Source organism: Chrysemys picta, chromosome 15 (genome assembly GCF_011386835.1).
Source record: "Chrysemys picta bellii isolate R12L10 chromosome 15, ASM1138683v2, whole genome shotgun sequence".
NCBI classification, from domain to species: domain Eukaryota; kingdom Metazoa; phylum Chordata; order Testudines; family Emydidae; genus Chrysemys; species Chrysemys picta.
This window is the reverse complement of record NC_088805.1, coordinates 16,803,140-16,825,620: the sequence shown is the minus strand read 5'-3', so window position 1 is coordinate 16,825,620 and position 22,481 is coordinate 16,803,140. Positions and strand designations below refer to the sequence as shown.

At 45.6% G+C, this 22,481-nt stretch overlaps 1 protein-coding gene across 1 annotated transcript in view; it reads left to right on the top strand.

Annotated features, from left to right (window-relative positions):
• PPIL2 (peptidylprolyl isomerase like 2) overlaps positions 1 to 22,481 on the top strand; it is a 139,376-nt gene that overhangs the window by 97,332 nt on the left and 19,563 nt on the right. Inside the window, exons 15-16 of the mRNA XM_005281101.5 lie at positions 15,899 to 16,016; positions 21,643 to 21,699. Coding sequence (XP_005281158.2) covers positions 15,899 to 16,016; positions 21,643 to 21,699 — 175 coding nt within the window. The remainder of the gene's footprint in view (positions 1 to 15,898; positions 16,017 to 21,642; positions 21,700 to 22,481) is intronic.

The window sequence follows — 22,481 nt, the reverse complement described above, 5'->3', positions numbered from 1 at the left end:
CCATGCTAGCATGCCAAAGATAGTGTTGTGGCAAAGTAACAGGAGGCACTAGCCGCCCGAAGTACTTACCTGTCTGAGACGGTAGGCATGTACTCTGGCTGACTAGCTCCTTCCACTGTTCACACTGCCAGGGCTGCACTTTGTTTTTAGAGCACTAGCTCAATAAGAGTTAGCTTGGGTTTGTCTCCTCAAGCTGGGATTTACACCCTAGCTTGAAGTGTGTTCAGAATGCAAACACCTTCCGCTGAGAATGTTGGGCCCCTAGTGTCTTTTAAACGTATGTACTGTTAGCTCATGCACTCCAGCTGACCTCTGCTGCTAAATCACAGCCCCCAAAATTTTAGAATTCATTTATGGAATTTTGTTGTTTCCTTCCCAAAACTTAGATTGGAGCATTTTAAGTCCGTCAACTGTAGCTTACTTTGCCTCTGCTCTTTTGAGTTTGTCTGAAGATGGGTCTGCAAAGAACTTGAACTGTTTTCATCCTTTTGAAAGTCTCTGAACCATTGATCAAATGAATCTCTGAAGTTTTTTTGATTGTGTTTAATATTGTCAGCACTTTTTCTTGAGCATTTGGTTGCAAGACACTTAACTGGTAAAAATCAGAAATCTGTTTGGATACTAGCCAAGGGAAAAATCAGTGAAATAAACAAGCTTATTAAAAGCATGTTTGATATTTTGTGCCCTATATTTTCAAAGAATTCATGAGAGAGAGAAACTTTATTTCAAAGGTATTTAAATTGAACATGATGGAAAATCCAATCCATAGAGAAGACAATAGAGGCATCACTGTCATAGGCACCCTCTCTAGTGTTGGTCAGAGGGAGAGATTTCTAAATGCCATTAAGACTGGAGGAGAATTTACATTGGTTGATAATCCTGTTTCATGGTAGAGGCAAGAAGGAAGGACTTTACATCTCTTGACTTTTGAACAGTAGGGCATGAGAGGTGGCCATTTTCGACTGGTCCGCACCCAGTCCTCCTCAATACGAGTTATACTCTTTGGGCTGCAAACTCTGCTTTATATCTGCTGGATGAAATCTGAGAGGAGACTTGCAGCTTTGTCACTGTAAGAAGTGGAATGAGGAGTTTAGTGATTGCCTCTGATGTGTTATGGACAGGATGTTATGCGTTACTTTGGAACTTGATGACCAATTCATCTTTGGGAAACTGTAAAATATGCTGCACAGTAAACTTTCTCTCTCCTTGTTAGTGGGGATTACAGTAACTCCGGTGCTTTTCCCTCCCCGCCAGAGATGGGAAACCTTGTTTTATCTTGTCCACTAGAAATCTGGGTTCGTAGTGTGGTATTTTATCAGGAACTAAGATACAGAATAAGTAGCCATGAATATTAGATAATTGAAATTACTAAAGCTGATTTAAGTTACTCTTTTTGCTATTTAATGGGCAACATGTTTATTGCAGTCTATTCATTTCATTGATTGTCATCTTTTCTGTAATTTTACTTGATGGATTGTTTAAAAACCAAGTTAACAAAACCCAAACCAACCAAATCTTTACCCAGGCTGCTGCTTCTAAAAGAACCAAGTTTCTTACCTAAAACTCTTGAATTCAGTGCTAATGAAATGTTAGGGGTTCCCAGAGAAAGCTGAGTCCTGGGGCCCAGGTTTAATCTGGATTGCATTCAACACCCTGTTCTCCTCTGAATCCCACTTCTGACCTGCATGCACCACTCACTAGCTATGGCAACATTTGGTTTTGGTTTCTGTCCTCAACTGACCTTTTAAGCAAATCTTGGACCAAGGGTCGGCAACGTTCGGCACGCGGCTCGCCAGGGTAAGCACCTTGGCGGGCCGAGTCAGTTTTATTTACCTGCTGACGCGGCAGGTTCGGCCGATCGCGGCCCCGGGCCAATGGGGGTGGCGAGAAGCCGCGCGGGCGAGCGATGTGCTGGCCGCGGCTTCCCGCCGCCCCCATTGGCCCAGGATGGCGATCCACGGCCAGTGGGGGCCGTGATCGGCCGAACCTGCCGCGTCAGCAGGTAAATAAAACTGGCCCGGCCCGCCAGGGTGCTTACCCTGGCGAGCCGCATGCCGAACGTTGCCAACCCCTGTCTTGGAGGTTCTTAGGTCATGAACTGTGGAATGGCTAGAGTTTTTGTTTCATCTAATTAGATGGATTTCAGTCATTTAAGCTAAGTAGATTTAGTTTTTAGATTCTTTTAAAAAAAAAAAAAAAGGGCACAGCCGGTTTACTAACCAATAGCAGTGACAGAGTAGTTGATACATTTATTCAAACCTTTCGAGATGTATTGGATGCAATTTCTTGAATGAAATACATCAGAAAAGAACATGTTGTCATAACTATAAAGGGAAGGGTAACAGCTCTCCGGTGTACAGTACTATAAAATCCCTCCTGGCCAGAGACTCCAAAATCCTTTTACCTGTAAAGGGTTAAGAAGCTCAGGTAACCTGGCTGGCATCTGACCCAAAGGACCAATAAGGGGACAAGATACTTTCAAATCTTGGTGGGGGGAAGGCTTTTGTTTGTGCTCTTTGTTTGGGAAGTTGTTCGCTCTTGGGACTGAGAGGGACCAGACATCAATCCAGGTTCTCCAAATCTTTGTGAACAAGTCTCTCATATTTCAAACTTGTAAGTAAACAGCCAGGCAAGGCGTGTTAGTTTATCTTTGTTTTCTCAACTTGTAAATGTACCTTTTGCTAGAGTGTCTCTGTTTGCTGTACTTTGAACCTAAGGCTAGAGGGGGGTCCTCTGAGCTCTTTAAGTTTGATTACCCTGTAAAGTTATTTTTCCATCCTGATTTTACAGAGAGGATTTTTACCTTTTTCTTTAATTAAAAGCCTTCTTTTTAATAACCTGATTGATTTTTCCTTGTTTTTAGATCCAAGGTGGTTGGATCTTGATCCACCAGGAGTTGGGGGGAGAAAGGAGGGGGATGGTTAATTTCTCCTTGTTTTTAGATCCAAGGGGTTTGGATCTGTATTCACCAGGGAATTGGTGCAGGTCTCTCAAGGCTACCCAGGGAAGGGAATTAGCTTTGGGATGGTGGCAGCGGACCAGATCTAAGCTGGTAGTTAAGCTTAGAAGTTTTCATGCAGGCCCCCACATTTGTACCCTAAAGTTCAAAGTGGGGAAGCAGCCTTGACACATGTGTTGTTTAAACTCCAGATTTCTTTGTCCTGTTTCTGTTGGGCTGTTTTCCCCCTGTTTCTCCAGTGTCTAGAGGAACTACCTGCATAGTACAGGAGATGTGTGGGACCATCTTAAAAACAACAGATGCCCCTGCTTCTCTTGGGCAATGGCTTTGAAAAGGTGCAGCATAAAATCTAGTCTGTCAAGCAAGCTGGATCTGAAGAGTGTGGCAAATTTTTGACACCCCTGCTTTAAGCTTTCATCAGTTTAAATTTATCTTTCAGCATGAAAGCAATATGGATCAAATGCCTTAAAACAAGGAAATATTGAACCCAGACATTTATTTTGCAGCATTAAATAGCAGGCCGAAATCTGATAGTACTTTTACCTTGACCAAAAATAATTTATATGATATGAAACTTGGAGTAACTCGTCCTTTTATTCCCCTCTCCCTGTCCCTCAAATAACAATAGCAGTTTGGATGGTTTGTTTTTTCCTCTGTGGCTGTGATATGCATGGTTGGTTAATCCTAAAGGAATTAGAATAGAAGTAGTGCTGTCCTGTACTTTTCCCTTATGTCTAGTAGAAACTGCACAGTGTTCCCTGAGAATAAGGTTACTAGCACGCCCAGCTGCACTTGGGTTCCAGACATTGTTTACTTTACACTAAATCCTGCTTCCCAGAACTAGTAAAAGGCCAGCTTTATACATGCACATGTGTATAGGAGAGGCCGTAAAAGTTCACCACAGCATAACCAAATTCAGTGTTTGGTCCTGAAGTAAATCTGCTGTACATTGCAGCTAGACCAGGAATCTTCTTTATAATCTAGATAGCAATGTGGCTGGAATTCCTGGCAGTCATCAGGTGGAAATGTTTGCTTCCCTGCTGCAGTCCTACATAATGGCATCTTGCATGGTCTACACAGAGAAAAGGCATAGCCTGAAACTCCTTGAAGAGACCTGATATTCTGATGCCTTTGGCGGTTCTTAAATTCATCATTGCCTCTTCTAATTGCTGATGTGAAATGAATTAGATTTATTTCTTCATTTTATAATGTATAACATGAATGAAAGGTTTTACCTCCATCCCTCTGCCATCCACTCACCTCTAGTTGCCCTTTAATTCTTGCACTTTCACAAGGACCTGCGATAACTCTGCCTCCTGAGTCTACAAAGCCACTCCTTGGTTTTGATTCTGATCTTGCATTGGTTTTACATTATTCCATTGGGAGGAAGACTCTAGCCCTCCCCCCCCCCCCTTACCTTAAGCAGAGTTTTGATCTCATAAAGGGAGAAGTGCCAGAGACTCCATGAAGTCCACTTAGAACTTGGCTATTGCTATTGAGATTTTACATAGAAGGTGCTTAGATACTACAGTGATGGATGGCTGTTTAAACCCTAAAATAGATTTAATTGGAGATACTCCTGAGATCAGAACTGGGGCCTGTTGGGTTATCTGGTGAGGTCTCTAGCGAGCAGTGGTTTGACTCAGGAGGACTGAGCATGCTTGTAGACCAGGGGTGGGCAAACTTTTTGGCCCGAGGGCCACATCTCGGTATGGAAATTGTATGGCGGGCCATGAATGCTCACAAAATTGGGGGTTGGGGTGTGGGAGAGGGTGAGGGCTCTGGATGGGGGTGCAGGCTCTGGGGTGGGGCCAGAAATGAGGAGTTCAGGGTGTGGGAGAGGGCTCTGGGCTGTGGCAGGAGGTTGGGGTGCAGGGGGGTGTTGAGGGCTCCAGCAGGGGGCAAGGGCTCTGGGCTGGGGATGAGGGGTGTTGGGGGTGCAGGAGGGTGCTCCGGGCTGGGACTGAGGGGTTTGGAGGGCGGGAGGGGGATCAGGGTTGGTGCAGGGGGTTGGAGTGCAGGAGGGGGGTCAGGGGTGCAGGCTCTGGGCAACGCTTACCTCAAGCAGCTCCCAGAAGCAGCGGCATGTCTCCCCTCTGGCTCCTATGCAGAGGCGCGGCCAGGTGGCTCTGGGCGCTGCCCTGTCCACAGGCGCCGCCCCTGCAGCTCCCATTTGTTGTGGTTCCTGGCCAATGGGAGCTGCGGGGGTGGCGCTTAGGGCGGGGGCAGCATGCAGAGCCACAGGGGGGACGTGCCACTGCTTCTGGGAGCAGCACGGAGCGGGGCAAGCCCCCAACCCCGCTCCCCGGCTGGAACGAGGCAAGTACTGGACCCTGCTCCCCGGCGGGAGCTTGCGGGCCAGATGTGGCCCCCGGGCCATAGTTTGCCCAGCCCTGTTGTAGACTGACAATCCCAGGGTAGGGCTGTGATCACTCGTGCATGTGAAGAGCTTTGCTGAAATTCTGACCATTGATGTTCATGTAGGATATGTTTGTGCAAGCCTTCTTCATGCAAATAGTTCTGTTGGAGTCAGTGATGTAAGTGCACATTAGCATGAGGAAGGATTGTACAGTCGGGCCCAGGCAGTCTAGTACATTCAGGGTTGCAGTTCTTGAACACAATCAAGCTATGGGTGAGTGGAGTATATTTATAAATTTAACTGCCTTTGGATTTAAGCTGTTATCTGTAACGAATATTGGTATTTCTTTGATTCTTGATGGTTAAAGTCAAAAACAGATGCATCTCCTAAAGCTAAAATGACAATATTTCCTAATGATTTCATCACTAGAAAAGGAACAGAGATTGGAAAAAACACAAATTTCCCTAGAAACTTAATGCTTTTTGCAAGGTATATTTGAAAGTCATTTGCTTGGCTTACATGATATCAGTTCTATAAAAATAAATTGCATATGAGATTATGAAAATATTTTTTTCTCCATTACTAATGGAAAGGGTTTGATCTTGGACTATAGGGAAACACCAGACCTTGTGAGTTTGTCTCTTTAAACAATCTGTGCTGTTTCTGGGTACAGCCCTTAATACGAGGACTTCAGACTAAAAGAAGCTCAAAAGAGATTTCTGTTTTAACTAGAATCCTACCCTCTAAATTCTTCAGTGCAAGAGGCATTAAACCTATATGTAATATAAATAATCCATACATAGTTATAATTATACATAGTTATATAGCTAAAGAAAGGTTCATTTCATAAATGTAAAAAATAAAATAAATCTATAAGCCAAGCTAGTAGCAATGTTACTCTCTGTAAATTTTCATAGATCTTTAAGATTAGACCAGCTCCATCTGGCAGGCAGGCTGACAGTTTTTGAATTTAGCACTGATATGTCTTTCTATTGCTTTCGGGTCTCTTGTTAACGCTTCATTAATGAAGCTGCTGTGATTTTTAGTAATAAATTTAAATGGCCAGTGATCTGTGCTGGGAAACAGTTCACCTCACAGGAAACTACAGCATTGAGGAACAAGAAAGATTAAATTTAACATGGAATGGAGGTTCTCAGTGGCTCATCTGTGTGCCGCCAAGGTAGTTAGATCTACATTTACTTGAAGGTTTAATACCTGTTTATCAGGACAAGCTAATTTCCATAAGCCTTGCACTTAACGTTTCAGGAACACAGTTGGGAAAGATTTTATTTCCTTTCCCAAAACTGCAATAGAATATTTTTTCTTGAACAAAATAAGCACCCAGAAAGGCAATATTCAAAACAATTAGCTGAGTCATGGCCATTCTTTCTCATGATTAATTATTTGAAAATGAATTTCACATTCATGATCTATCTATTCCTGCTGTTCATAATAACAAACTGGTTAAGCGTTGTGAATAATCCTCTCAGTATTTAGAATGTTGCCAGTTCCTGTGCAAATGGAACAGCTGTTGTGTATTCCCAATGTTCTGAATATAAAAGGAGAAAGTGTGCATGGACAAAAACAGGTTTAATATCCCATCCACTTTGATGGAGGAAGAGGGAAGAGACTATACACGTTTTTAAAGCAGAACTGGAATGTTACAGCTGGTGCTATTTGTACCTGATCAGGAAATTTAATTAGCTAGGTTCTCTTGTGCTCCAGCCCCTTCATGCTGCTGGTTGCAAATGCCCAACAGAGAACCCACCTGGCAGATGGGAATTCCGCAATGGTATAAAGCCAGCAGATCCAACTCCTGCTCCAAACATCACCGCCCCCAAAGTAGGGACCAGGGTCACAGTAGAGCTCAGCTCTGCTTTTCCAATCCTCCACTGACATAAGGTCCCCTAAGGACTAGCTTTACAGTGGTCCCTGGTATTGCAGTGCGTAGAGCTTGGCATAGGGGAGAATGAAGCCCCACTAATATATTTCTGATATCAACATCTCTGAAAATCAGGCCTATAGCATTTTAAGTTGAGAACCCAAAATTAATGGGCACTTGTAAAAATGCAGGTTCTAATCGCTGTGCCTCAGTGTCCCCATGTATGAAAGGAGGCAGAACTTTACCTCTCCTCATGGGGTGAAGGGAGGATTTAATCTTTGCAAAATGTTTTGTGAGTCAAGTGTCTTGGATGGAAAGCTCTATACAATGTCATGTTATTGCCAGGTGCCTTGTTCTTCTGAGTGACAAGAAGAAAGCTATAGAAAGTAAGCCATCATTTTTATGAATTGGAGCCCTCCCACTTCTTTTTCAGTGCTTTGCAATTTTTGTGCCCCCCCCTTGAATTATTTATTTTAAAATCACAACTGTCATGAGTGATTCCCAGCCCACACCTTTTTTTCTTTTTTTTTGAGCATTATAGTTTCTGAAATGCTGCATGTACTTGAGGTGCATCTCTTCAGATTGTTGCAAAGGGCTTATACAACAATATAAGATTAATTTACAAAGCATTTGTACATTTTGAAAAATAATTTATTTGGGAGGAAGCAAAACTTTCCTGTCCAACAGAAAATGAGCTATTTCAGTTTGCCTGGAAGTATGTTTTGTCTTTATCCCCCCATGTGCATTGTCTCTCTAGATGTCAATTTGTATCTCTTCACTTTTTCCACCAGTGTTACGAGTTGTGGCTGTGGTCTTGAATAGCTAACCAATGCTACAGCTGCTGCTCTGAACAAATATTGAAATGATGAAAGCAGTTAAATTTACCCATCTGAGCTGTGTAGTTTACAGTTTCATCTCTTTCTTTCTGTCAGGAGTAGGTAAAAATCATGCAGTTGCAAAGGTGAAAAGAAATTGCCTCTTCTGTTAAAAAATACAAATGCTTTGTAAATTAATCTTATCAACCAGTTGTATAAGTCTTTTTCAACTACATGATTTTTATTAAAATCTTGGGCATGTGGATCTCACCTACCATTAATTTTGAATTTTAGGGAAAGTTTCAACCCTCTAGATGGGTTACCAGTTATCTGCTGATTTTCATAAAGTTGTGCAAAAATTATTTGTGGCTCCTGAAGGCTTTGACCTCACACAAGATAGCTGCAATCATCAGAGGAAGGTCAGCCTCTTGTAAAAGCCCATCCCCAGTAAAATCTCCAGCTTTGTGGCTATAAATGACAGAGCTGGTCAGGTTATGTAAATTAGCTCCCCATCTGCCATTCTCTTAACACCTGATCCTCCAAGTAGTCATATCCATGTGGAGTTCTGTCTGGTCCCACATGGAGTCCCATTAACTTTAGTGCAACTGTCTCTGAGGCCTGGTCTATACTACAGTGTTAGGTTGATGCAAGGCAGCTTACATCGACCTAACTCTGTAAACATCTACACTAAAATGTTGCTCCCGCCGATGAAACTTGCGTGCTACGCTGACTTAATAACTCCACCTCCATGAGAGACATAGTGCTTAGATTGACGTAGTTAGGTCGACGCACTGTCAATATAGACACTCTGTTACTTACGTCAACTTTAGTGGCCTCCAGGAGGTGTCCCACAATGCCCCATCGCAGCCATTCTGCTCACCGTTTTGAACTCCGCTGCCCAGCAGCTGGGCACACAGGTATATGCCCCTCCCCATTAAAGCCTTGCAAATTTTGAAATTCCATTTCCTGTTTGCTCTGTGTGGAGAGGTCACCTAGCAACTACCCAGCTAACAAGGCCAGCTTCACACTGCAAACATGCTCCAGGAGTTGATGGATGTCTTGAGTCCATGGGGGAGAAGAGGCTGTGCAAGCAGAGCTCCGGTCCAGCCTAGAAACATAGATATCTACAACCAGATCTTTTGGACATGAAGGAGAAGGGCTACAAGAAAAACCTGCAGCGGTGCCATGTGAAAGCCAAAGAGTTGCGGCAAGCATAGCAGAAGGCCAGGGAGGCTAACAGTCGCTCTGGTGTGGAGCCGCAGACATGCTGCTTTTACAAAGAGTTATAGGCCATCCTCGGTGGAGACCCCACCACCACCCCTAAGCAGGGCCGGCTCTGATTTTTTTGCTGCCCCAAGCAAAAAACAAAAAAAAAAACGGGCGCAGGGTGGCTGGACCTGGAGGAAAAGCCACCAAAAAAAAACCCTTGGCGCAGGGCGGCTGGACCCGGAGGCAAAGCAAAAACAAAAAACACGTTTATGTGCACCGAGATGTCCCGTGAATCCTCCACAGAGATCGTGAGGAAACTTTCCTGGGTAGTCTGCAGTCCTCTGCTGAAGTTTTCTGGGTGGGGCTGCCTTATTTCTCCTGCTGCAGTAGGACACTTTCCCACGCCACTCAGCAGTTACTAGCAGCATACAGCCCTGATCTGCAGATGGGCACCTGCAGGAGCTGTTCTCTTTCAGCTTCCATTACCCTCAGGACTGAGATACCAGCTACAGTCACTACCGCCTGTGGAAAATGATGCCAGTGGTCAGTTCAGATGCCTATCTGCATATGCTCATGCAAGTTTCCACACAACTACTGCCACTCACTTCTCCACTGACAATGCAGCTCTCGTTTTGCTGTTAGTGTGCTGGAGGGCTGGGGCAAGCGCCACACACACGTATCCAGGAATGTGGCCTTGCACATCTGAAGTTCTGCAGCCCCTGCTCATCCTCCCAGACCTGCACGACAATGCAATCCTGCCAGTCAGTGGTTTGTTTCTCGGGCCCAGAACCAGCGCTTCACCATCTGCAGCTGCTCTGTGAATGCCGCCAACAACCTTGAATTGTTTCTTTCTATGTCTTATGGCAATCTAGCCTCTAAGGAATTGTCATGTTCCCCACAGCTCCTCTGGCAGCTCTGCAAATACTGCAGGATCAGGCACCCAGTGCTTGCCATGTTCATAACAATAGCGGAGAGCTGTGCAGGATCCATGCTTCTCACACAGATGGCGGCCGCGCAGGTTTGCGGTCTAAGTACCCTCTAAGCTGCACGGCAACCTATTAAGCACCGCTCAGGGCTGCAGTGGGGAGAGATGCCTCTCCCCTAGACCTGCCACAGTGCGGAGAGGCACCCCTCCCCTGTCCCCAGCCCCAGCATGGACCTACCGCAGCCAGGGGAGAGGCACCCCGGCCACAACCCAGCCCCAGACATGCCACGGCCGGAGGAGAGGCTCCCCAACCTAGCCCCGGGCCTGGACCTATTGCGGCTGGGGGAGAGACGCCTATCCTGTGGCCCCAGAGCTGCTGCAGTGGGGGAGCGGCACCTCTCCCCTCCAGCCCAGGTGCTCCTGTGGAGAGAGACCTGGGGGGAGTTCTCTGTCCCCGCTGTAGCCCTGGGGCAGCCTGCACCCCAAACCCCTCATCCCCAGTCCCACCCCAGAGCCAGCCCCCCCAGCCAGAGTCCTCACCCCCTGTACCCCAACCCTCTACCCCAGTCCTGAGCCCCACTCCTACACTCTGAACCCCTCGGCCTCACCCCCCGCCACATGAATTTTGTTATGTACACCAATATGGAGGTGATGTGTGTCACATCATTTCCATATTGGTGCACATAACAAAATCCATTCCGCACGTGTGTGTGAAAAATTAGATGGAACACTGTTTGCGGGGCTTTTGAAAAGAGGCGTAAAATATTATGAGATGCAGATAAAATTATGGGATAGAGAAAACTGCATTATGGAATGTTGAAATCGTGTTCCCAGTCACCCCTGCACAACTCACTTGCCCCCAGGAGGCATTGCAAACCTTTCCCAAAACACCCTGTGCTAGATGGTGGCAAGTTGCACAGTGGGATAGCTACCTATGGTGCACTGCTCTCTGCATCGATGCAAGTGCTGTGCTGCTAGTGAGGACACGCACCGCTGACACAAGGAGCATAGTGTGGACACGCAAAAGCGATTTAATTATTGCAGTGGTTGTATGTCAACGTAACTTAGGTTAACTTAATTTTGTAGTGTGAACTTGCCCTGAGACTGCTTCTGTAGCACTTTTCATATAAGGATCTCAAGAATCTTTGCAAATACTTACACACCACAGTTCCCCTGTAGGGGAGCAGGTGTTCATTAGCATCATTTTACATGTGAGTAAACTGAGAGGAAATGCGGTCTATGCCGGGGTAGGCAAACTTTTTGGCCCAAGGGCCACATCTGGGAATAAAAATTGTACGGTGGGCCATGAATGCTCACAAAATTGGGGTTGGTGTGCGGGAGAGGGTCAGGGCTCCAGGCTGGGGTGGGGGAGGGCTCTGGCTGGGGTGGGGGAGTGGGGTATGAGGGGGGGCTCTGGGCAGGGGTGGGGCTGGGGATGAGAGCTTTAGGGTGCAGGAGGGTGGTTCAGGCTGGAATTGAGTGGTTTGGATGGTGGGAGGGGGATCAGCGCTGGGCCAGGGGGTTGGGGCGTAGGGAGAGGCTCCCAGCGGCGCTTACCTCAAGCAGCTCCCGGAAGCAGCGGCATGTCTCTTCTCCAGCTCCTACGCAGAGCCATGCCTGGTGCGGCCCCCGACCCTGCTCCCTAGCCGGAGCGGGACCATGCTGCAGCGTCTGGGAGCTGCATGGTGCAGCCCCCACCCCAGCTGGAGTACCAGACCGGGGCCTAGACTTCCTGCATGACCCTGGTCAGGTCACTTAGTCTCTCTGTACCTCACATTTCCAACTATAAAATGGGCAGGGGGGATGTAGCACTGCCCTACCTCCCAAGGGCTCTGAGAGAATAAATGTATTAAAGATCGTGAGATGCTCAGACCCAGTGGTAATGGGAGTTATATGAGTACCTTAGATCGATGGGTGCAAAGAGTTTGAATGACTTTCCCAAGGTCATACAATGAGCCAATGACAGAGTTAGGCAGAGAAACAGAATCTCAGTTCTCAGTCCCTTTTATCTAACCATTAGATACATGCTTCCGATCCATGTACGTACATAGGATTGATGTGGGAGTACCTGAAAATGATCTTAAACAGTCTTCAGAGAGAGAGACTCTGGTTTTCAGTAAGAATGTTTTATTTTTCATCATTTTAGCTGCCTGTCTCTGCCGTTGCTTCAGGCAGGCACTTGGAATGGTTCCAGAGGTTAACGAGAGTTTGCCATGGAGTGCATCCTTGCTGTTTTTAAATTAAGTAGAATAGCTTTTTTTTATTATTATTATTAATTGTTTCCTATAACATATTGCTGCCCCGGCATCCCCACCTCCACTCACTGGCCTATACTGCCAGGCTTCCGCAGACTCTCAGAGTCCGTGTTCTGCTTAGACTTTCCAGCCTCAAGAGTTTTAGTGCTGTATAGACTCTGCCCTTGCCCAAAGCTCCTAGCCAGACAAAATGAGCTTTCGAAACAGCTCTGTCATGGACGGCTGCAGGGAGGCACTGAACTGAATATTGTAACGATTTGCTAAAACATTAGCTTTTCAGATAGTTTAAAATAAATTGAAATTAGCTATTGTGTACATAAGATTTCTAGCCCTGTGCTTATGAACTTGAATGAAATCCTAAGAAAATAAATATCAGGAAACATAAAGATCATGGCTCATTGCTCCTGTCAGCATGCTGTTCATGTTGTTTGCTTGTTGGGCCAGGGAGAACAGTCTGTCATGCACAATTTTCCTCTTTCCTTCGAGTTGCTCCTCTGGTCAGTAAGTCCCCAGGCTTTATTCTCCACTCTATGACACCAGCTTGACAGTGGTGTAACTCCAATGCCGTACAATGGTGTAACAGTCAGGAATTGGGCCCTCCACTTCTATGCTCTATCCCACTTGGATCCATTTGTATACACGTTTCTGAAAATTTCTAGGCAGCAGTTGCCCCTCTGTTTTGAGATGTGTGCCAATAGACATGTGTTTGGCAGTTAATTAGGAGTTTCTTCAAAGAGACTCTTTGAAGTGAAATGTAGTTTCCTAAGGGAAATTGAAATAAAACTTGTTACTTGTGTACAAATGGATCCAATTTGGGTGGAGCATAAAAATGGAGGGCTTGCTTCCTGACTCCACTGACACCAGTTTGATGCTGTTGTAAGGCAGTGGAGTGAGTTACACCAGCTTGACAACACTGTTACAGAAACAGACCTGAGGACTGCAAGTTTAGTTGGCCAATCAAAGAAGCAGTGCAAAGGAAAGATGGGGCAATTATGATGGGCGGGGTGACTATCTCCTTAGCCCAACAAGCTAGCAGTAGCCAGGGTGTACTGACAGTGGAATTCTCATCTGTATTGTCCTTTTGCCAGCAGTTGTGGATTTTTAGGGCCTTGCGGGTCTGGTTCGTGTTTGGATCAGAAATAGATGATACGGAGTCAGACTATTTTCTTCGTGTAACTTGTTTATTTACAAATACAGGAGCACTGTCTTCTGAAGCAGGGCTGGTAACAAATGGCACAAGTCTTAACCCCCTTTGGTGGAAATCTTGGGCCCAGCACCTCTGCCCAGTTGTCTCTTCCAGGGACACAAACAGACCCACCAGCCAAAACTGTAGCTTAATACACAGCCTCTCTCTGGCTTCTTCTGACTCATTCCAACTGCTTCAACGTACATGTAAGCAGTCACTAGCTCTTGCTGTGGAATGACTGGCTAGGAGAGCATGGGCAATTAGCCTCACAGTACCCCCTTGAGGTAACCTGCTTGTATCCATTCTTTCTATAGTGTCCCCCCTCCCCCCCATCTCCACCCCGCCTCAGACATCCTTAATGACAGGCGAGTACAATATATAAGTATGCAACTCCTTCTAGAAAAGATTACTCCCATTTTTCAAAAACACAAGACGTAAATACTATACAGACTTACGGATTCTCTATACCTCGTTATATTTCAGCTGCCAAACCATTCTCACCATTCCTTCCTTCTGCACATCTCCGTCCCAAAATAGAGCACAGAATGGAAAAGGAGAATTACTAGCAAAGTACAGTACTGGCTTCTAAGCAGGATATGTTACAATTATTAAGTTGACTACATCTGATTTACTCTAGAGTAATTGTTTCTCAAAGGAATTCTCTTCAATGTATCAAGGCTGACCACTGTTGTAACAGCTTTTCCTCATGCTCCTTATATAACACAGTGAGAGATTGCCGGACAAAGTCACACTGAGTTGTAGCAGACCTTAAAAAATTCAGTAGCCAAATATCAAAGATGTAATCAGTAACTCTTTACTCCTGATTACAGGAACTCCCCATGGTGTTAGAAGAGTCTCTCTTTGCCCCCTCTTGAATATTGCCAGCTCTGCAATTTGACAACTTTATTAACAGGTCTTTTGAACAAGATTAATTGGGTCCTTAGGAGGTTCAGTTTCTCCTGAGATTTCACATTTGTTTAGATCCACATGCATCTGCATTTACAGCTGTCTACCTGCAATGCTTGATTATTAGACAATATTGTGAAGTCAGTATGAATAGGTTTCCCCAGAGTCTCTTTCTTGATACATATTTGCAGTTTTCTGTACTGGGCTTTAGATAGCAGCCTATTTCCCTTCTCCTCAGTGGGTACTCTCTCTGCTCTACTGTCCAATTGTATCATAAAATTTCTTTCCTGTGTACATCTGCAAATAGCCACTGAGTATTGCAGATCCGTTAGTGAACCGCTGCTTTGCTAGCGATATGGTTACTCCAGAGGGTTCTCAAGCCTGTTCTGCAGATGAGCCAGCCTGCTTCCCTATTCTGATATTTTTGTGTTTGCATGCTTTCTAATCCTGTGCTAAGGTGAAATATTCTTCATGGTTTGTCAAACAAGATTATGGAGTTGACTGTAAAACTATGGAAATGACTCATCTCAGCATTTTTTTTCTTATTAGGAGTGATCCGGGATGAAAGTGAAAATGTCAGATCTGTCATAAATAATGTAGAAATGACAGCCCGGCAGAGAGATCTGCAGTCTCGCAGACCCTTTTTTCAATAGCAGCAGATAGAAAGAAATAAGGCTTAGATGGCCAGATCCCCAGCTGATGCAAATCTACACAGTTCCCTTGACTTCAGTGGAGCTACGTCTGTTTACAACAGCCAAGGATCTGGTCCAGAATGTCTAAATTACTGTGTCAATTTGGATGAAGTATATCCCCTTACACTGAGCCAAGTTGCTTAGTTAGGAGTTGAACTGCTGAGTTCTTCGTTCGGTATTGGGCTCTATACCATATACTTTATTGATCCTATGAAAGTGTATTTAATACAGTAGTAAATAATTTCCAAACCTCCCAGCAGCAACAGAGTATCCAGAGTGCAATTAAACTGGTAATTTTCTGCTCGTTGCCTTTATTTTTGTCAGGAAAACACCTTTCAGGATTTAACGTCGCACAAAGAAGGTTGTGCTTTGATGGGCCAGCAGTAAAAAATTAAATCCCTGAGAACCCTTGGTGCACAGAATATATAATGCAGCCAATAAACAATCTTATCAGTCACACTTGATGAGAGCAGTGTGGGGGCCGTGTGCTGTGTTGATAATTCCAAAATTTGATTTCATGGGGACACTCAGGCATCCGAGTGGTAGTGGGAAAGGAAATGAAAACATATCCCAAGGAGTCAGGAGCCCCATAAACCTGAGCACTATGGCAGCACCGCCAAATAAGTATGAGTGCTGGGAGCAATTTGAAGGGTAATGGGAATCTAATGAAGAGCAAACATCAGGGTTGTTTGTCTTGTTTTTGTTTTTAGGAGGAGAGTCTTATTGGGGAAAACCTTTTAAAGATGAGTTCAAGCCAAATCTGTCCCACACTGGACGTGGTATTCTTAGCATGGCCAATTCAGGACCCAACAGCAACAAATCACAATTGTAAGTGGTCACTTGCTATTCTATAAGGGTTTATCTTATGGAGGTAAGAAAATAAATGGAATTCTATTAACTACTTATGATACACCAGAATGAAATGCTCTCCCAAGTACTTCGTATTGATACCACCAAAGTGTAAGACCCATTTTAAACACTAAGATCAAAGCAACTTGAAGCATGCCATGAAGATCCTTAGGCCTTGGCTACACTTGCAGATGTACAGCGCTGTGAGTTAAACCTGACTTTGTGCAGCTGAGTAGGGAAAGCACTGCAGTCTGTCCACACTGACAGCTGCCCAGCACACTGTCATGGCCACATTTGCGGCAATTGCAGCGCTATTGGGAGCAGTGCATTATGGGCAGCTATCCCACAGAGCACTTTTTCCCATTCTGGCGCCGTGGGTTGTGGGAAGGGGGCGTGGGTGCGGGGGATTCTGGGTCCTGTCCCAATGCCCCGTGATGCATCGCTCCGCATCCCAGAAATCCCTTAGTTTCTGTCCACCTTTGGCACCATCTTTCAGTGGTTTCTGTGCAGCGCGATCTGTCTGCGGGAAATGGAGTCCGAACTGCCGAGGCGTATGCTGACTTATCTCGCCAACACGTCACGTTTGGCTGTCGAACTATTCCTTAAGATCCAAAGTGACAGTGAGAATGAGGGTGAGGAGTCCGACGATGCTATCGAGCCGCGTAACGCGTACGACACGAAATTGCTTGTGGCATTCATGGACATGCTCAGCACCATGGAATGCCGCTTTTGGGCTCGGGAAACAAGCATCGAGTGGTGGGATCACATCATCATGGAAGTCTGGGATGACGAGCAGTGGCTGCAGAACTTTCGGATGAGAAAAGTCACTTTCATGGCACTGTGTGAGGAGCTCGCCCCCACCCTGCGGCGCAAGGACACGAGATTGAGACCTGCCCTGCCAGTGGAGAAGCGGGTGGCTATTGCAGTCTGGAAGCTGGCAACTCCAGACAGCTACCGGTCGGTCGCAAACCAGTTTGGAGTGGGAAAGTCGACTGTTGGAATAATGTTGATGCAAGTTTGCAAGGCCATTAATCGCATCCTACTCAGAAGAACCGTGACTCTGGGTAACGTGCAGGAAATAGTGGATGGCTTTGCACAAATGGGATTCCCTAACTGTGGAGGGGCGATAGATGGGACGCACATTCCTATTCTGGCACCACCCCACCTAGGATCCGAGTACGTTAATCGGAAGGGGTATTTCTCGATGGTTCTCCAGGCGCTTGTGGATCACCGTGGGCGTTTCATTGACATTAACACAGGCTGGCCCGGAAAGGTGCATGACACACGCATCTTTCGGAACACTTGGCTGTTCAGGAAGATGCAGGCCGGGACTTTTTTCCCCAGAGCGGAAGATCACGGTAGGGGAAGTTGAAATGCCCAATTTGATCCTTGGAGATCCCGCTTACCCGTTAATGCCGTGGCCCATGAAACCCTACACAGGGAGCCTTGACAGCAGCAAGGAACGGTTCAACTACAGGCTGAGACGGTGCCGAATGACTGTGGAGTGTGGCTTTGGCCGTTTAAAGGGCCGCTGGCGATCTCTGTATGGGAAGCTGGACTTGGCCGAAAACAGGAGTAGAAAACACACAGGGTCTACACAATAGCATAATTTTCCAGTCCGAAATAGAGCACACACATCTCACGGGAGCCTCAAAATGGTGAGTAAGGGGAACTGATTGTTTCAGGGCTGCACTGTCCTCTGGGTTTCTGTGCCTTGGGGAAAGCCAACAGCTTCAGGGGGCACCTACACTGAAAACTGTCCCAACATTTTCCACAGAAGTTCGTCCTGGATGATATCTCGCTGCTGAGGGTGACCTGGGAAGCAAAGGAGGGTCTTCTACTGCAATGCGGCTTCCACCCTGGCCCATATGCAGCTTGCCTGTGTGCAGCAATGGTCCCCCCGCCCCTCGCGGCACAGTGGCGTGGACACGTTAGCCTGGCTGGGACAAGGACCACGGTGGCTCTCCCGATAAACCTGCGTAAGCGCATTGCACACATTCTGGATGAGACATTAGAGGAGATTACCGAGACCGATTACCACAATGTGATAAACCACATCAATGTACTATTCCGCATCTAGGCATGCATGCCTAACCCTCCTCTCCCAAAGAGCCCGCACCGAAAAAATTCCTTCCCAAAAAAAAAAACCACTTACCGGTAACGTGCTCTTCTGTTTGTCCTCCACCAAGTACCGGCCGCTGCGACTGGCTACCTTCCTCCTGGCTCGAGAAGAGCTCCTAGCTGCATGGCTCCAGGGATTCCGGGGTGTCTCCATCCAGCCCACCACCATCACTCCCGTTTTCCTCCTCCTCTTCTTCCTCCCCTCCCACACCGGCTCTGAAGTGTCCATGGTGGTGCTCGGAGTGGAGGTACGGTTAACCCCAAGTATCGCATCCAGCTCTTTGTAGAGTCGGCAGGTCGTGGGAGGAGCACCCGAGGGGCCATTTGCGTCGCGGGCTTTGCGGTAGACATTCCGCAGCTCCTACACTTTAATCCTGCACTATAGGGTGTCCCGGTCATGGCCCCTTTCGGTCATGTCCTTTGATACCTTCCCGAAGGTATCGTAATTCCTACGGCTGGAGCCCAGCTGGGACTGGACAGCTTCCTCCCCCCAAACACTGATGAGGTCCAGCAACTCGCCATTGCTCCATGCTGGGGCTAGCTTGGTGCGTGGAGGCATGGTCACCTGGAAAGATTCGCTGATAGCACTCCACACCACGCCAGGCTGAGCAAACAGGAAGGGGATTTTTAAAATTCCCGGGGAATGTAAAGGGTCGGTCCCATGGTTGGTTACTTGAGGCCAGGGCAGTAGAGTTTGAACTGATGACCAGAGTGGCTAGAACAGGCATTGTGTGATACTGCCGAATAATTCTGGAGGCCATTCACAGCGCATTGGGCGGCCATACTGGTGCTGCAGCGGCAGCGCAATACTTGCTATTCCTCTCGGAGAGGTGGAGTACATGCAGCGCTGCAACCACGGAGATACAGCACTACAAATGCCTTGCCAGTGTGGATGGGGAGTGAGTTACAGCGCTGGGGGAGCCTTTACAACGCTGTAACTCGCAAGTGTAGCCAAGGCCTTAGTTCCTTTGTGTTTTTGATATCATCAGTAGAGTTCCCTGTTTCGTAATTTGTAGTTTTTGGTCATTTTCCCTGGCTCTTCAGAGAAAAGAGGTTGTTCCTACTATGGAACTTTTAAAAAGATAGTCTCTTATGGCTCAATCCTGCAAGGTGCTGAGCACTATAGCACCTTCACTTAGGCATGTGATTAACTTTAAATACATGAGTAATAGTCCCATTGTCTTTAATAAGATTACTCACCTGCTTAAATCTAAGGACTTGCTTAAGTAGTTTGCTGCACTGGGACCAAAGTGCTGAGCACCTTGTAGGATCAAGCCCTTCGAGCCTATCTTGAAGCTGAACATTATTGCCAGATCACTGATGCTAACTCAACTAGTGGATAGTGAAGGTTTCTTTTAAATAAGATATTTCAAGTCAGGGCTGGCTCCAAGTTTTTTGCCGCCCCAAGCAAAAACATTTTCCCGCACCCTCCCTCCCCCCCCTTGATCCTGCCCCATTCCAACCCCTTCCCCAAATCCCCGCCTCCTCCCCCAGGCACACCGCATTTCCCCTCCTACTCCTCCCTCCCAGGCTTGCTCAGGGCAGCAGGCGGAGGTGAGCTGGGGTGGGGAGGAAGCGGTTCCTCTGCGCCTCCCCCCACCCCCGGGTAACTTCCTGCGGCCCTCCCCACGCCCCCTACTGCCGCAGCTCACCTCCACTCAGGGCTGGCTCCCGGTTTTTTGAGCCCCAAGCAAAAAAAAAGAGGAGGAGCCGGAGTGCTGCCCCTTGGAAAGTGCCGCCCCAATCACATGCTTGGAGTGCTGGTGCCTAGAGCCAGCCCTGTTTCAAGTACCTAGGAAACAAATTATAGGAAATGATTTGGAACAACTCGCAAGAGCTACTGTTCATACTCTGTGTGATTTACTGCTATTGTGTCAGAACATCTACTTTCATGTGTGCCTGTATTTTTCCTTGTTACTGTAAATTTACATGAAGTTCCTTTTACAGCATGAAGTCCTTGAGACTCTCCTGCTGCTTGCTTTTATAAGATTTCATAGACAATGTTTAGAATTTTCTGAGAACTGTTGCTAATTTAGAAGCTGTATGAATGGCTCACCTATACAGGTGATAGTCACACTGATGTAGAATGAGGTAGGTAAGTAGGTAGGTTCACTGTACAAAGTTACAATAGATCATTTTTATAAGCATCTGGTACTGAAAAGGACTTGAGTAAAACTCAGACTTCATCTCAGGAATCCTCAGGAATTTGATTAATTCCCTGTTTGCTTTGTTTCGTTTTGGCTGTCCTCATGTATTATTAGCTTTCAATATTTTATATGGCCCATGTTAGCTCTCAGGTATTTTTGGTATATCGTTATCTGATTGACTTCTGCTGGTCTGATTATTGTACAACTGAGAATAAGATACAGAGCATGTAGAAAGAAGATTAAATTTAATGTGCACCCCTTGAGAGACTCATGCATTAACCCAGGGATTTCCAAACCTTTTCATGGGGTTAACCACATCTTAATAGAGAAATTACCTTGCAGATGGCATCCTCTCCCATTTACAATCACATAATTTCCCTGTGGCAACTACAGCACTTGGATACATGGAAAAGTGCTATTAGGAAAATGTTTTATTTTTAGTTGTCTATAATGCTATATAACAGATGGAAACAAGGAGGAGAGCCAGCACTATGTGCTAGCCAACTCTCCAGGGACCATCAGTGTCCACAGACCACGCTATGAGAACCTCTGCACTATATACAGTTGTGGTCAGATCTTCCAAAGAAATGTTAAGCCATTCAAAAAAGTTTGAGTGATTGAGCTTACTTTGCAAATGATATCTTAGCCCCTACATTTAAGTTTTGCAAAACTTAAAACAAAACATAATAGCAACAAAAGTTTTGAGTTTTATTATTTCAACGAAACATTGTTTAGTTTAAATATTCTTCTGCTGTGTTTGCAACCTAAATGTGGCATTACTGAGCCAATAAGAGAGGTGGATTATAAACAGGCCAATCTAGCTTCCCTTTAACTGTAAAAAAAAAAAAATATGGTAAATGGTGAAAATCAGATCTGTTTTGAAAATTGGAACTGACATAGTGGAACACTGTCTTTAAAGTTCTTTGCCAGATACAGAATCCTGATCCGTGTAAATATAATGTAATTCAGGAGCAGGAGCCATAACGCCTTGCTAACCTACAATGGCGTTCTTAGAATCTGAACGTTCACAGAAGAGGATATTCAGCTCAGTCAAAGGCGTTTGCATAAGTCATTTGTTAAAATGATAAAGAGGGCAATGTGTGAGAAACTGGAATAAAAGTATCAAAAAATGAGGGGTAAAGAACTGACTGTTGTCAGATACAGTCCACAAAAAGTAAAATATAAGTCATTCATTGTACTCTCCACAGAAGGGAGATGGTTAAAGTCTCATCATAGTGGGTTGCCATGTACATTTTTTTAAAACATAGTTAGCTTTTAAAATATTGTTGAATCTTGAGGGTCATATAATGAGTGTCATGTTTTTTGTCTCCTTTCAGCTTTATCACTTTTCGCTCCTGCACATACCTGGACAAGAAGCACACAATTTTTGGAAGGTAAGAGAAGGAATAGAACTACATCATGCATATAGTATGTCCTGTGTACTTTCAAGGCATGGAAATGAGTCTGGTAACTTTTACAGTTGATTTGAAGCAAAATCCTGGTTTAAGAGCAAATTCTGGACTCATCTCTGCGGGCCTTCATTGAGAAATAGTCCTCTTTCTTTCCATGCTCATTAGCTGATTTCCCACACATTTCTCTGGGTCTGACACCTGGAAATAGACTTTTAATGTCTAATTTTGTTCATGTCTCTTTTCTCCTTTCACTTATTTTGTGGCAGAGCACACTCCTCTTGGCCCTGAGTAGGTAGTGGGTATTCCAGCACCACCACTAGTCAGGCATTCCCTTTGCCATCATTTTTCTCCCCGTCCACTCTTTCATCATCATCACATCATCAGTAACCTAATTATTGTGAGATTTTTCTGTTAATGGGCCTCCAGGAATGGTCAAGAATGGAACAGTCAGCACTCTCTCTATCTTTTTTTTTAAATATTTACACACACATCACTGTGACTCAGGAGATTACCTGTTCAACACTCTGACTTCATCACTTCAGGAACTGCCAACCAATAGGTCAGTCGTGACCCAGTGCTTCCTGTGCAGCGGCATAGAACACTGAGCTATTGCATAGGGCCAACTCTTCTGAGCGCCTTTTATTTTGCACCCGCATGTCATTACTGTGACAGATACAGCAATTTCCTGCAACATCCTTGGGAGACCTTATAGAATTAAGTTTAAGTATCTTTGGGATCCATTGTATTAAGTGAATGATTTATCT